The 15,975-nt window shown below is 38.2% G+C and overlaps 1 protein-coding gene across 1 annotated transcript in view; it reads right to left on the bottom strand.

Annotated features, from left to right (window-relative positions):
- Positions 1–1,926: 1,926 nt before the first annotated feature.
- LOC149089029 (uncharacterized) overlaps positions 1,927–15,975 on the bottom strand; it is a 30,526-nt gene continuing 16,477 nt past the window's right edge. Inside the window, exons 3-5 of the mRNA XM_089236728.1 lie at positions 8,171–8,431; positions 4,654–4,836; positions 1,927–3,853 (exon numbers count right to left, since the gene is read on the bottom strand). Of these exons, the coding sequence (XP_089092854.1) occupies positions 2,910–3,853; positions 4,654–4,836; positions 8,171–8,431 (1,388 nt within the window). The 3' untranslated portion in view covers positions 1,927–2,909. The remainder of the gene's footprint in view (positions 3,854–4,653; positions 4,837–8,170; positions 8,432–15,975) is intronic.

The following is a 15,975-nucleotide window of genomic DNA, read 5'->3' as shown; positions in this document are numbered from 1 at the left end:
TCGGAGATCCGGGACAAGTCCGGGATCCGATTTGAATCTTAAGTCCCTTGATATCTGCACCAGATGGCGACACTAGAAGAAATGAAATTTCTGTGTCCTTCCAGTACTAAGAATTTTGTACCAGAGTCTTTCTCTAATGACTACTATCAGTTGTTACAGCATGTTCCGAGCTATCGAAGGCAATATTATACGCGGGACATCTCTGATTATTTTAAACGATTAACTAAGATTTGTGATGAACCAAAATTCTCTCTGAGTAAGATCAGATCACATATTTGGACTAAAGCGTCATCTGATGTCAACGGATAATATTTTGCTGTGACTTTGTTCCATCTAAAAGCAGTGCCGCAACTAGAAACAAAAATTTACGCCCAGGAACGATCCCCTTGTCGCGGCCCTGTCTACAACCAAACTCGAATGCTTTGCCACAAAAGCGATAGTTAAAATATTGTGACTTTAGCCTCCTCTACCGGTGGACGAGAGATGTTTATTTTTGGCCCTGAAAATATCATATTACGGAAAAATAAATATGGAGATGAAGCAGAGAGAAGATTGGTTCTTGGAAAGATATAAATTTATGCAAGATTATAATAAAGGAAAGCACTGAGCAATTTTTCGAGATGTTATCTCAGTTAATGATTGCCATCTTGAACGTCGCCCATAAGTACTAGAAATAAATTGGAAAAACAAGATAACCACCGATGATAATCGGGATTATTTTTATGCATTCCAGGCGCCTGTCCTATTACTCATCTGTATTGCAACTTGATGCTCATCCATGCGTTGACCACAAGACCTACACACACACACAAAAAGAATCCATTTCCATCCTGGAGAGGCTAGTAATACGTCAAGCAAGACAGTGGCGTCGATACCGTTAGCTATTACGACAGCAGAGGCGTATTTTTGGGTCGGTAATGGTTACCGTTTATTCTGGGAATTAAACTTATACGGAAATTCATGATTGTGCCGCTGAAGTTCCTTTGGACCGGTGATTCTCAAAGTGTGCGTCCCGGCTCCGAGGAGTAGCGTTGTGCTGATAATATTGATGTGTGCCTGTTCGGTGCTATGGAAGGATCTTTATTGGACTATACTGGGGAGCCGCGAGGACAGAAGTTTGATATAATCACTGCTTCAGACCAGGGATTCTTATTCCTTTGAGTGAACCTTTTGTGACAATGAGGCCACGGACCCTTAAACGGAATGATATTCAGTATTTAGTAATGTACTGGGCCACCACTAGAAACAAAAATTTACGCTGTTGCCCGGGCTACCGGGCACCGTTTTGGTGCCTTTCCTTGTAATTGGAACGGAAAACAATAAACTTAGCTTCCTCACTGATCCAGGTCCGAGGCACCACACTCCTCTACCCTCAGGGCCCGTTTTCTCGCATGGACAAACGGAGCACGTGCCCAGGGAACCACAAATTTCCGGGGCCCATTCGAATGGTAAAATTGACATCTTTCGATATTTTAATATTTTACAAAAATATTAAGAAATATTTTTAATTTTTGATCGTCTTGGGAGGGGGGAGGACCCTCCATGCCCCTGTACTCCTGCCTCAAAGAGAATGTCTCCACTCGGCACATCACGTTAGTAATGAGTGTTAACTAGGGAAAAAAGTTGTCTCTCTCTGGTGTGAAAGTTAGCGCACTTGCCCGGTTATGCAAAAGGATTCAAATCTATTCCTAAATAAATTTACTGTTTTGCCATCCATGCTGAAAAATATTGCCCTGACCTGAAAATCTCTCCCAGGAACCCTGGTAAAAAACCAGTGCTGTAGACCGAGAAATTTACTTTCAAATTTCACACTCCGGAGACAGTTTTATTACCGAGGTTGCTGCACACGCCTATCAGGGCTCCCACGGGCGCAGGAAGGCTGACAGGGGTCGATGTGGATCTTATGATTTTTTTTGTTTGTTTTTTACTAGGTTTCGTAAGTGCTCCGTATAGAATTGTTTCAGACATCTTACTGGTGCTTGGGGGCAGAGGCGTACGCAGGGAAGGGGGTGGGCATATGGTGCTCGTGTCTACCCCCCTCCCCAAAAGTGATCAAAAATTAAATTGTTTTTAAATACTTTTTTGTGAAAAAATTAAAATATCGAAAGATACCTCTTTTATATGGTTTTCTTTACCAATTTCTGTTAGTTTAAATGCTTTTTAGAAGGGTAGTAACGTTAAATTTGTCGGCAAGAAAATTTTTGTGCCCCCCCCCTCCAAAAGCCGATCATCCGTACGCCACTGCCTTGGGATCCCCCTTCTCTTAAAGCAAAGGATTAAAAAGGCGGGAGAAAAAAAATGACTAAACTCATTAAGTTGTAAAAATGCTTCGAGAACACATTCACGAACAAAAACTATAATATACATATTTAAATTAACATGTTTAAAAACACATGTATACACTTACAGTGATAATAATATGGATGTAAAAACACTGCGACTGGGATAACTTTTTTTTACACATGTATCAAATTGCGATTGTCAATACGCCACTTTGAGCAATTAATACAGTTACTAAATTTAGATTATGGTTAGGTTGTTTCATTTATAATTACGATTGTCAGTTGATTGGATTGTCAAGAACCGTTTCGAGTCTGACACAAAATTGATAAGATTTTTCTCTCGCTACGGTCAAATTTTTCATACAAGAGATAAATATTTCAATAATTTCATAATGGTAGATACATTTTACAAAAAAAAACGTTGGATAAAATTTGTATTTTTGAACATACGAATATCATGAGGACGTCATGTTTCAGGAAAAGGCACGTTTGGGAAGATATTGGTATCGAGGGTAGTGACAGATCAATAATGTTCTGGTACCCTATTTGATTTTTGTTCCTTCAGCACATGCATTCAATTGTCTCTGATTGCATCTCGAAAAAAAAAAATCCAAAATTAGAGAGTGTTCAATAAGGCCTCCAAACGTCGCTCTGAGAGATAGACGTCGTTGCAGTCGTGACGGGCATGACATCACGCACCTCGAGGCTTCCACCGGACACCAGGGTAACGTTCGAACTGCTCGAGCTCTGCAAAACCGGCATGAACGCGGACGAATACTGCTGCTGCTGCTGCTGAGAGCCGGAAGACTGAAGCCACTGCGGGACCGAAGACGGTCGTGACATGGACACGGTCGGGTCACACTCCAACATGTCCAGGGAGAACGGTAGGTCACTCGATGACGGCGAGGACGAAGTGGACAAAATCGATGCTGCCGACGTCAGTGGCGTACCGAAGAGGTCCAGCTGCAGGGACGACAGTTGGTGCGTGAGGGGCGACGAAGTCGGCGGCGACGAGTACGACGAAGGGTGAGGTTCCGTCGTCAGCGGGTTCGGCCTGTCCAGGACGTTCTGGGTCTCGGACAGAAGGGCGGCTGTCCCAGACTCGCAAGTTTCGGAGAGTTCCTTCATGTAGTCCTTGACCATGGTCGAGTACGTCGGTTGATCTCCGTAGTAACTCGGCAGCGGCTCCTGGTTATCGCGTGAAGAACCCCAATAGCTCGCTGACGACGATGACAGTGGCTGACTGCCAGCGGCAGCAGTAGGGGGCTTGAGATTCACCATCCGAGGAGACGTCGCCGTTGTACTCGCAACGGGGTAAGGCAACTCGCAGAAGTCCATGTTAGAAATACCTTTGTTATCACCAGGATTGTTGTACCACGAGGTCTTCATGACGTTATCGATTTGTGCGTTTTCACCCGAAGGCGAGGAAGAGGTGGCAGCGTATTGGAAGTTGGTCGTGGTGGAAGATGATTGCTTCGAACTGAAGAATGATTGGTCGAAAGATGAAGAGTAATACGATGGGTCTGTTGCTTGAACCTGTAACGATTCGCCAACTATCTGGTCCAGGACACCTACATGAAAAAGCGGGGGAAAAACAATCGTTAGAAAAACATCAAAGAAACTTCATGGTCACGATGTCAACATGGCTGAAACTTCGCATCTTAACGCAAGCCTGACACGCTAACTGTTGAGCTAGCAGGCAAAAATGGCCATTGGCGGTATTAAAAAATTGTTCCAGATATGCTTCGCGGACCACTGCAAGAGGTTCCTAAGGGCTTCAAAGGACGTGTTTCACAATAAAGCATTAATTAAGTGCAATTATATAGCTACATAGCAGGGGGGAGGGGGTTCCTTTTGTGGTTGACCAAGGGAGTTCTAGGATGAATGTTAAATGAAAAATACCACCCGTAAACAGTAAACCCCAAACGGTGCGGGCGGGCCTTCTCAAGAGCATCATGGGGGAGCGGGGGGGGGGGGCTAAGTGATTTGACGATAAATGCATTCCTACCAATACTTCAAGTTCCCCTTACCCTCAGGGAAGTACCCCGGTGGACCCATGCGTTAGACAGCGCTGGCCCTAAGGAGCCATGAGAATGGTTATCGGTCTCGTGAGCAGAGGTGAGGTATGTAAAATTCTAGTGCTATTCTCAACATATACCAATTCGTTCGAAGTTCCGTAGAGGAATATGCATGTCTGGTTTAGTAGTAGTAGTAGCCAAGAGAGAGGTTCTACAACAGGATATGACGGACCATGGACGCACCTACTCTCTGAGTATCTCGTGTCCCTTTTTCTGACTAGCCCACAAGAAAAATTTCTAATAAATTGGCCAGTCTTAATTAACAAGAATCGTCATTGAAGTCGTAAACTCACCAGATGCTTGATCAGCAGCGGTAATGCTAGTCACACCAGACTGATGATGATGATGAGGGGTAGGATGAGTCGACAACCCTTGGGATACAGAAGAAGGCATCAAAGGATGAGGAAGAGGCGGCGCCGGAAGCAGATTCCATGGTATGTCCGAGTCGGCGTCAAAGACGGGCCTCGACGAAATATCTGAGAGAAATAAAGTAGAGAAAATATATTTCAATTATTAACATATTTAAATAGCGGTAAAATGTCTAAAAATGACATCATCAAAAGTCAGCAAATCCGAAACCCCACCATATCCATGCTGACGTAGTACTTGAATGACCCCAATGCAATAACCTGGAATTCCTTTATAGCGAAATTTCGATGATTTCTTCTTCGGTCTCTTGGAGTTCGTTATAACGGGATTCAACTGTAATAATGACACGGGCAGGCCCCTATTGGCCAGTTGAACTTTAAACGTACAGACATTACGGGCCTAATTCGAACTTCACATGTAGATCACAGGTCATCACACCAAGTCATAATTGCAAGATAAAATCCAGAGAACGAGGGCATTGGCATCTTAAAATGGGGTCCTCCCCTAATACATAATTGAAGATTTTTAATCACTCGAAAATAATTTTTTTCATTGATTATTTCATCTATTAATTCTGAAATTACAGGGTGTCTCCCCTCGTACTTCGAAAATATTATTGATATTATTCCTTTTATTTATTATGAAATTATTTCTTCCACTAATTTTGAAAAACTTTCTCTCCCTGATTCCGAAATTATATCTTTCATTGAGGGATTTCCAAGCATTTCTGTAAGTTAGTTATGCGATTTTTTCCCCCTTTAGAGATAATGAAATTGGGCCCCAAAAATTCTTTGTTCTCAACTCCCCAACTTATTAAAACGGACCTGATAGTGCATCAGATGCACAGCGTTGATAGTAGAGCAGAGGTCTTCAACGCATTGCCCGCGGGCCACATTTGGCCCTCAGAGCTTTTTGTCGCGGCCCAACCATCATTTCAGGAAATGTTTTAAATCAATAAAAAACGTTTAATTCTAGAAGGAAAGAATAAATGAAAGAAATAATTCTAGAATTTTGAAAAAAAAAATATTTCCGGAACAAAATTGAAGAACACTCAGAATTAATGAAAGAAATAATTCCAAATGATGAAAATCAAAAATTGCTGAAATAAGTTTTCAATTTTTTTAAAGTTTTTATTTTTTTTTAATGAAAAATAAGTGTTTAATCAATGAGAGAAATAATATTTCGCGATTTCAGGTAAAAATTATTTCACAATCAGTAAAAGAATAATCGCATAATTACTGAAAGAAATGATTTATTGCGAAGAAATATAACTTCAGAATTACCAAAATAAATAATTAAAGAGTCATCTAAAGTAATTTCAAATCGAAACTAATCTCTGAATTAATTAATTTAATCAGTAATTAATGAAAAAAATTCAGAATCAGGGAAAAAATTATTTCAGAAAAATTAATCAAAACTGATTATTAATAAAAGAAATAATTTAGGAATAAATAAAAGTCTTCAATTATTTTTTTCCCAGTTCAACTCGGGGGGCCCCCATTGGTCCCTTCTATTAAAATATCACTGAATTACATGAGTTCGATGGCTCGCAGGCATCGCGGGAAGCTTAGATTTGGACCGCTGTGTCTGAAAAGGTGAAGACCCCTATAGTTGAGAAATGCATGAGCCTATTTTATCCAATTCATTTATTTAATTGTCTTTCAGCTGAAAATTATCGGCGGGCCACGGCGGAAAGCTCCGAGGGCCACATTTGGCTCTCTTTTTGAGACCTCCCCTTTAGTCAATCGAGATTGTCTTCGATTCTGAAATCCCATCAATGCCACACTTCAAATTTAGGTCATTTACCGGGTTCAGCGCTAAAAAACCACAAAATATTGATTGACACACGAATAGTAAGATGTGGGGGGGGGGGGGGGCGTTAATAGGAAGGGAGTGGTGTGCGGAAGTTGCCTCAATGAAAAAAAAAAAGGATTGCGGCAGCATTCTTCAGCACTGACAGCCTGTAAGGTGGCATTCTTTCCAAGGTAAGACAGAAGATTCTACAGGGTGGTAGGTATCAAAGGTGGAAGAAAAGAAGACATCCTGACTAGTAGTAATAGCCGGTAAATTTCCCAAGGACGAATAGTTGCTGGCAGTTCCAGGAATCACCGTGGGTGGGGACGACACCATCTACTATAGCTGGTGGGGAGCGTACGCACACGTTATTGAGCGTGAGAAATCGCTTGGACGGATGGGTAGGGAGCGACCACAAATTCATAATTAAGCCTCGAATATTTTCTCTCCATTCAGAACGACCGTTCGTCGAATAGGCGCGGGGGGGGGGGGGAGAAATTCGTAACACGGCCGCCCTTACCAGACGCAGGGCCAGAGGTGTCCTAATTGATTTCGCCCCCAGCCCCGATTTTGTATATTCTGTGGGAGTGGGAAGAATCGGCATCCAAAAAATTCATACCTCATTACAAACTATACAGGAATGCCGAACTGTAATACGTACAAAAAATATAGATACGATTTAATACTTAACAAAAATAGTTAATGTAAACTTAAACTTAAAAAAAATTTCAATTGACGAAAGAAATAATTAAAAAACAAATTAAAGCTACTAATGAAAGAAATTGAGAACTAACGAAAAATCCATTAAAGAGTCCATTAATTGAAAATAATAAAAATAATTGATAGAGGTAATTCCAGCATTCACGAAAATCCAGAATAAATGGATGAAATATAATTCCAGAATTGATGAAAATTGAGAATATATGAAAGAAATAATTCCAACTTCTCCACGAAATTTCAGAATTAAATAAAAGAAATGATTCTAGCACCCATATGATAATTAATTTCATCTCAATAATTCCAGCACCCAAGTGCAGAATACATGAAAGGAATAAGTCCAGAATTGATGAAAAATAATTCAAATTAAATTTAATAATTTTAAGAAATTATTAAATCAAATTTAATAAATCTTTATTAAAGAAACAATTCCGTAATTGGAGGAAATTCAGATTTTATGGGAAAAATAATTCGAAAAGGGCTTTTTTGCAGATGAAGAGAGATTCCAGATTATTATTTAAATAATCGTAAAAGAGTGGTTCGTAACGATCGTTAGAAAAAGAAAGAGCCGTTGTTTTTGAATACGGCCCCCATTCAAAGGAAAAAAAAAACCAAACAAAAACAAAGAAAAATGGAGAAAAAAATCGCCACAAAGTATTCAAAAAAGTAGTTTCCGTAATACGGAAAATCAGAAGCGCGTGGGCGTAAAAATGGCTTTGGATCAGCGATCCGATCAAATGGCTCGTTGGCGCCAAAACAAAAAACAACGAGAAACAAAACAAGTTCTTACGGCAACGCCGGAAATGCCTTTACGTTGACGAATGATTCGGAACATTCCGTATAGAGGGCGCTGCGGTCATGCGAATAGCGGTCCGGTTCCGGTTTGAGAAACGAAAAATGTAAATGAAAAAGCAATTATTGTTGTCTTACCGTGTGCGCCACCGGCGGAATGCAAAGTGGTCGTCGGTAGCCTCAAAGATGCCGGTGTCCACTGTTCGTCCTTTTTGGATGATGGGACGTCGCTGCTGCTCCAACAAGATTCGGGCCTCGGTGACACCGGCCTGCTGGTGCTGATGACCAGTGACGAGTCCGACGGCGGTCTGTAGATCTGTTGGACGTCGCTGACCGATGGCGGGCTCGACCTCGGACTCGAACGAGGGTGGAAACCTTTACTGTGCAGTTGCTGGTGACCTGCGAACGAAATGAAATAAAATTGCAATCTTATCGTGTTTTGAGCAGTGACAAGATACGAAAAAAATTCCGCCTATATTAAAGTTTTTGAATGAATTTTTCTTTCTTCAAAATTTAGTGAAAAATTCTCGCATTTTTGCACTCATATTGAAATTCAGCAGTTATCTCCTGCACTATAAACGAAGCTCAACGATCACTCAACAAGGACCCCTGACATCTTAGGGAATCCTTATTCCTGGGGAAGGAGAGGTGTTGACATGGAGCAATTTCCACATGGATGAATGTAGGTAGCATTTGTCCAGGTCCCCTGATTTTTCCAGCTCGCTTGAAGTACCTGCCTATCAAGTTTCATACGAAATATCGGAAATCGTAGCACCAAATCTTAAATTATCACGAGGCCCCTACAGTCACCTTATGATATAAGTGACATACCGCAAACTTAGGGATTCGTGAGTGACCCGCGATGCTGTTCAGGTCTTGGTTGCTGGTTTCTTGCTCTCTCGGGCATTCTTTTGGTTATACTCACTGATGTGGTGGTTTCTTACTCTTTAGGTCACTTCCATGCACACACACATTCTCTCTAAAACCAACTTCAGCCGACCACTGCCGTGGCGCTGGTGGGGTTCGAACCCAGCACGAGCTCGTCACTATGACAACTCGACTACCACAGCAGAACTGTGAGGGTGAAGTAAATGCTATACATAAATAGCATTTACTGTAACATCATATATATATATATTTCAATTTGTGAAGCCCTGTATGTGATCAGTGTACTGGGATGGTACAGAAACAACATACACAGGATTGACTAAGTGTAAAAAAAAAAATGTAGGCGTCAGCCAAATTTCTCATGAGCCAGACATATTAACTTTTTGTGAAAAGTGGTTTATAATTATGTTTTTTACTATTTTTATACGGGAGAGGCCAATCTAATTTCCGAAAACTTTGCGATGTCCTCGGCTTGCAATTGGTACATAATTTCACTCATAAAATTATAGACACCGATTCATGCCAATTTTTCAATCGCAACGGTGACATGGCGCCTTGATTGGATTTGTCAATCCCTGATCACGGATATGATGTCAAAACGATAAGGACCCCCGAGAGTCCAAGGAACCAGAGGCTAACGCCTCAGGCCTCAACTCACCCAGCTGGAGACATCAACTTCTAAGAAAGAGAAGAAAGGAAGCACGGGAAGAGAAAAGACACCGCTCGTGACTTAAATATGTATCCATAGCAGAAAAGACTGTGTACATTCGGCGGCTGTGTTGTTCCTTGATTACAAGGGTGACATAATAAAAAAGCAATCACAAGAACGCTTCTCTTTTATCTTCCACGATGCCAGAACTAGCTTAATATGGATGGAGCTGCTGAATTCGATCACGTGCCAACACAACCATTTCCGCTAGTTGCGAGCATATCCCGAATACCACACATACACTAAGAGGGGGAAAAAAAACGACGACAGGTAATAAGAGATGATAAAGAGATGCGCCATCGAATCAAAGGCCTTTTGAAGGAGACGGGATTTTCCGGCCTAATTTCTCAAGTGCCAAATCATGCCCCCTTGCTCCCTTGGGAAAAAAAAACCCCTTTTCTGCCTTGATTTTTATTTTTTGTTATCATTATTATTATCATATTATTATTAGTGTTGTTTTTTTATGTACGTGTGTATACTTAAACATGGCGGCGTCTCGATGGCGGCTTCACAACACACGCTTTTGCGGTTTTACGTCCGTACCAAGTCGAAATGAAAGGAAAGAAAAATTATTATAAAAATCAGAAAAAGCTCCACGAGGAAGCACCCTAGCGCCGGGCGTAAGTAAGTAAAAGAGTGCCGAGAAGATCGGGGTGGAGATTTTTTTTCCATGGCGGGTAATTTTCTCTCACTCTGGTGTGCTGGTCGCGTGCTCAATAACCATCACCTTTGTTGTGTTCTGTATATTGCATATCCTGGTAATGATAATGTCCCTTTTTTATAATCTGCTTTTTATTTCTTTTGCTGAATCGAAAAGATTTCGTCGAAACAGCAGCTGGCAAATAGTACATTTCTTTATATGTATTTTTTGTCTAGTATGTATCATTTCAGAAACACGCCCCGTTAGTGGCCGAACAGCTGGTCCGAATGTCCGGTAATTGTGATCCGCGAATAATTATTGAGAACCCGTTCAGATTTTTTGTTTTTAGAACTCCCCTTGAAACTTACAATTTAGCGTTAATGAAGCTCTAAGAAAAATTGAAGGAAAGAAAGAGCCCGTGATATTAATTCTCGAAGAGTGTTCCGCGGCAAGAATATGACTCACAATCCGACGGTTCCATTATTTTTGCTATTTCCTCATAGTTTTCAAGACTACTTGAGTAGTAGTGTTTTGTGCGCTTGGCCTAGCACCATAGATTCCACGAGGGGGAGGGGAGGTTACAAGGCTTTAATGTTTTGAAATAAAACTATATTTTTTTTCACTTTCTATCGATTATCACCCCGCTTCCCCCCCCCCCTCCCAACAAGATTGCGACCCATTGCCACTTGAAGTGCCAGGCCTGGCACGTAGTGCAATTGGATCGGTTAAACATGTATGTGTGAATAATAAGAAGGAAACAATTTTTTCGGATATTATGACGAGGTAAACTCGGAAAGAAAATATAAAATATACATAACAAAAAGAAATAGATATGAGAAAATAAGACTTTTCTATATCGGAAAGAAAATTCTACTGGATTCCGCCGGGTATCGAACCCAGGTCTTCTTGCAAACTGGACAAGCGCGCTATCCACATACACCACACGAGACATGAACATTCCTTCCTTATTTACGCATTGTGGCGTGCGTATAGCTAGCTATACGAATAGCGCGCTCGCGCAGTTTGCAAGAGGGACATGGTTTCGATTCCCGGCGGACTTTCCGAATTCGCCTCGGCATAATATCCCGAAAAAAGTATTTTCTTCATACAAAATTATGTAAATCGAAAGAAAATTACAATGAATGACATATAAGTTCGTTTATATTTTAAAAATCCCCTAAAACGAAACTTATTTGTCATTGTTATAATATCGATTAAATGTTTTTAAAAGAAACTGTTTAGTTCATAAAATGACAATATGATATCGTCATATTATTATAGTAGTTAATTAATACAGTATTATGATAATATTTAGTTTTTGTTCGGGTTTTAAAAACTTAAAATTTAATTTTAAATAAAATTGAGTCAATGAAATCTCAATCTTTTTCATTAATTTATGAACTCAAGAGTTTTCTTTTTAATTCCGAATCGATTTTTATTCAATTACATTTGATGCTATGCTATATTAGCATGCACGCAATGTGTTAATAATACTTTCTTTTTTTTAAATGTGCAAAAAATTGAGTAATGGAGATAAGTAAAATATTCTATTAGCATATGATAGCATATACAATCAAAAATATGTGTACCAAATTTGAAATAAATGAATGGTTAAATAATATTTTTAATGATATTTCTACTAGAACATAGTTTTTCACCATGTTAAAAGGTAGGACGTCCCTAAAATTTAAAACTTTACTAAAATTAATAGTAAGATAATAATTCCTTTGATAAGTATTTGAAATGACAAACGCGTGTCTACAAACGGTGGCGACAAAAACGACAAACACCCGCTCTAACTAGAAAATCACTATCAAAGTTATGTTTGTTTTTTCGTCACATTGAGAAACCGCACTCTTCACACTGAAGGCCACCACAAGATTCGATGAAAAACGATGAGTAGTAAGTGCATCGATGAAAACGAGTCACCATCATCATAATCGAGTGACTCACGCGATGACTCCCAGCGTTTTATTCGTTTTTTTTTAAATGCCAAGTGCTTTTCTTGTATAATGTGCGTTTATGATGTACGTAATGCCGGAAGCGAATCGGTTAACATTGACATAGAAGGGATGGAATCAAATGTCATCATTCTCATCCTTCTTCTTTCTCGGCCGTTTATTCTTCCTTGTGATCATTATCATTATTTCAAATATTAAAATTCATCGCCTTTTATGACATACAAATAAATCACTGTTTTGGAGAGTTTATCGAGACGTATGCTTAGGTTTGATTTTTCTGCCGTATTCAGTTGTAATAAATAGACAGTGTTTCTCAACCTTTCTGAACCCAAGGACCAATAAAATATCATAAAGAAATAATTCAACGGACCTCTAACTTACAGCATGAGTTGTGTTCATGTGCCCCGTTTACGGGACATTCCTCTTTTTTTGTCCGACTTTATACAACTGTTCCGTATTTTTCAACGAAGCTTATTCTAATTTGTAATCTTCACTTTAATCTTAACTTTCATAACTTATAAATTATACTACGGTAGTTATGACTATATGAATACTCAATTCACATACTTGTCATGACCAACGTTTTTTCCGTGAACTACATTTCAAGTTACTGTGAGTGCCAGTGGTCCTCCATTTTCCACTCATTCATAATGTTCAGCCATCTCAGCAACAATTGGTGATTTTGCCAACTTATGGCAATGTTTCAGAAAACAATTGGTTTAATATCTAGTACTTTGTCGTATTTATTTTTTTATTTATAGGTTGAGGGAAGCTATGATAAACCAATGGTTTCCGATCTTTATGGAAATTTGATGAAAGGCGGCACGATATTCAGTCACTCAGATATCACATACATTTCGTGTGAATACAGTGCATTAGAAGAATGTCAAATTTTAATACATCGGGGCTTGACATATCCTAGGTGCCAGATCACCGCGACAACTAAAAAAGTTCATAGTGATACCTAAAATTTTCTTTGTGTGTTATTACTAGCTCGGGCAAAAGAAATACGCTTGGCTTTAAAATATTTGGTTGGCGCCTAGATTTTTCTTGATTTGTCAAGCCCTGTAATACAGTATATAATTTAATCACTATGGTAATCTGGAATTTAGGATTTGTCAAGCCGTGCTAGTCAGTGCCACTCCACAAATAAAAGAAGAAAAAAACGGCTATTCTCTAAAGTGCAGTTTTCTGTTAGACTTTTAAAAAAAATCGAGCTCGACACTGTGAAGAAATTTAATTTTAAAATATAACACTTTAGTTTTCGATGAGATATGAGAATTTTTAAGTAAATAATTTTTAATTAGGCATGCGCAGGAAATATAAAATTTATTTTTTTTTATAATTTGGTTGCCAGATATATAGTGCAACTTATATGAAAATTCGAGTTGAATGTAGCAAAAATTCAGAAAGATGTCGGTGATACAGTGAGCTATAATTTAAGTTACTTGCTGAAAGTAGCTGGATGATAGGAAATTTTTTACAAATTGATATACTTCGATTATTCTTGATACTTTTAATTATTTGGTTTTTCTTGTCCAGAAAAATTGCTTTTTAATTTAATTTTTTTTCATTGTATTCATTTTCCTATTTGCCTTTTCTTCAGAAATCTTTTTTCCCTTGAATTCAACAAGAACACGCTGTATTACGAAGACATTTTTTTCCCCTTCTATACTTTTTCTTTATTTCCAAATTATTTATTTAAAAAAATTACATTTATTACATTTTTCTTTATTATCCTGTAAAACTATTTTCTTTATGCTATTAGCTCGAACTTTTTTATCTGTGCTTTCAAATGAAACTACATTGTTTTTTTAAACTTGATATAAATGATATAAATATTGGAATAGAAGTTTTCGAGGAAAAATTTCTTCTTTTGCATCATAAGCGTCTCTTCGAAATGACAACATAGGTAAAAACGTATGTAAATATTGTTCATAAAAATCTATTTAGTTTTTATATGGTAGTTTATTTCTTCACAAAGCATTATCTTCATTCACAGATTCGAAACATTTAATTTGTAATAATTATTTTTATTTGTATTGCACAGTATATGATTGATCTGTAGGGATTTGCTATTTTCTAAATCGAAAGATTATACTTGGCAAATGAAGGCTCGTTAAAATATTTTTCATTTTCAATCTTTCATAACACTCTTAAATTCATTGTGCAAAATTGTAATTTAATCTCATATCTAAATCTTTACATTTAAACAGATAGTCATGATAATCGCGTGAATGTTTGTACTATATGGAAAAGTAATTCACATACGAGAATTTTTCCCTTTCAGAAGATGAAATGCTTCAGTTGAATAATTTTTTTTTTTTCAAATACAATATTTATATTCAAGTTATACAGTAATTCTCGAAATAAATGAACCTCTATGGTCCCGTGAAGTGTATATTTGAATACACATGGCAAACACATGAAAAAAAAACCCTTATAATAATCTCTTTTCTTAATTTTTTTGGTATTTTAGAAAGTGCATCTATTAGTGTCATTTCAGTGCAAAACACGGCTATATAAGCACAATACTTTTTTAAGTCGGAAGGGTTGATTCCTTGTCGGTGCCATTAACGACAGCCGCTGAAATTTTACGTGTTCAAAGATTTACAAAATCGCATCAAATTGAGGAAATTGGAAGTTAAATTCAAGGCAAAACTATTCAACTTTGCAAAGCTAGATTTGATCGGCCTACAGATAACATTAAAAAAGGTAAACTCTATATTTTACCCTTAATTAACGATTTAACCTAATTAAAAACCCCATTCTAATAATCTAAATTGCTATGCTGATGTATTGTTTCAATTAAAATTATGTCAATTGCTTCAGTTTACATCCGTTTTTGTGAACATTTTTTTTAAAAAATTCGTTTATATGGGGGGGGGGGTGAACCATAGCGGGTTAAAATAAATTTGTATTAAGAAAACATTTTTTACCAAAAAAAAAAGTTTTTTACAACCAAAAGGAGACAAACCCGTGGGAAGCAACGAGAATCTACCCGGGTTGAAAGAGTGATTTTTAAAGAACGGGGGGTTATTGTGTTTTCCCTTTACGGTGAATGGTCATAATATAATCAAAATATGACCGCAAAGATAGTTTCTTCATACATTTCAACTAGAGCCGCCCTTGGGGGGGGGGGGGGGGGTGGACAAGTACTGTTGCACCGGACCCCGCACTTACGGTAAATCATTGGAGGTTTTTACCAATTCTTAAACTGTTTCTTGCGTTAATTCCAAATTTTCATAAATTCTGGAACTTTTAATACCAATAATTTTGAATTTTCATCAGTTCTGAAATTTTTCTTTCCGATAATTTAGAATTTTCGTCAATTCTGGAATTATTTCGCTAATTCGGAATTTTTCATTGGTGCTGGAATTATTTCTTTCAATTATTTTTAGTTCTTTCAGTGCTGAATTTTCATCAATTTTTGTGTCAATTTACATTTCATTCTGTGTTTAAAATTTTTTGTAGGGATATTTATCAGCATTCCTGTATTATGTATTCTGAAATAATAGATGCTGATCCCCCCCCCCAAGCTTCAAGCAGGGGGGGGTCCTACAAATTTTTCGTACCCCAAAATTTTTAAGATACACCTGGCCCAGCTATTATTGTTGTAATGGGCCCCCTCATCTGATAAGGGTGGCCCTGATTTCAACGTCTTCAGGATATGGATCCCGTGGACTAGTGTATATAAATTCAAATGATGAATAAGCGATCGGAATCTAAGATAAACTTCAATCAT

This window comes from Pholcus phalangioides, unplaced genomic scaffold (genome assembly GCF_987345545.1).
Source record: "Pholcus phalangioides strain wild (caught in Gottingen) unplaced genomic scaffold, Ppha-v1.0 ptg000002l_1, whole genome shotgun sequence".
Classification (NCBI taxonomy): domain Eukaryota; kingdom Metazoa; phylum Arthropoda; class Arachnida; order Araneae; family Pholcidae; genus Pholcus; species Pholcus phalangioides.
Note: the sequence above shows the minus strand (reverse complement) of the source record. Positions and strands in the feature narration are given on the sequence as shown.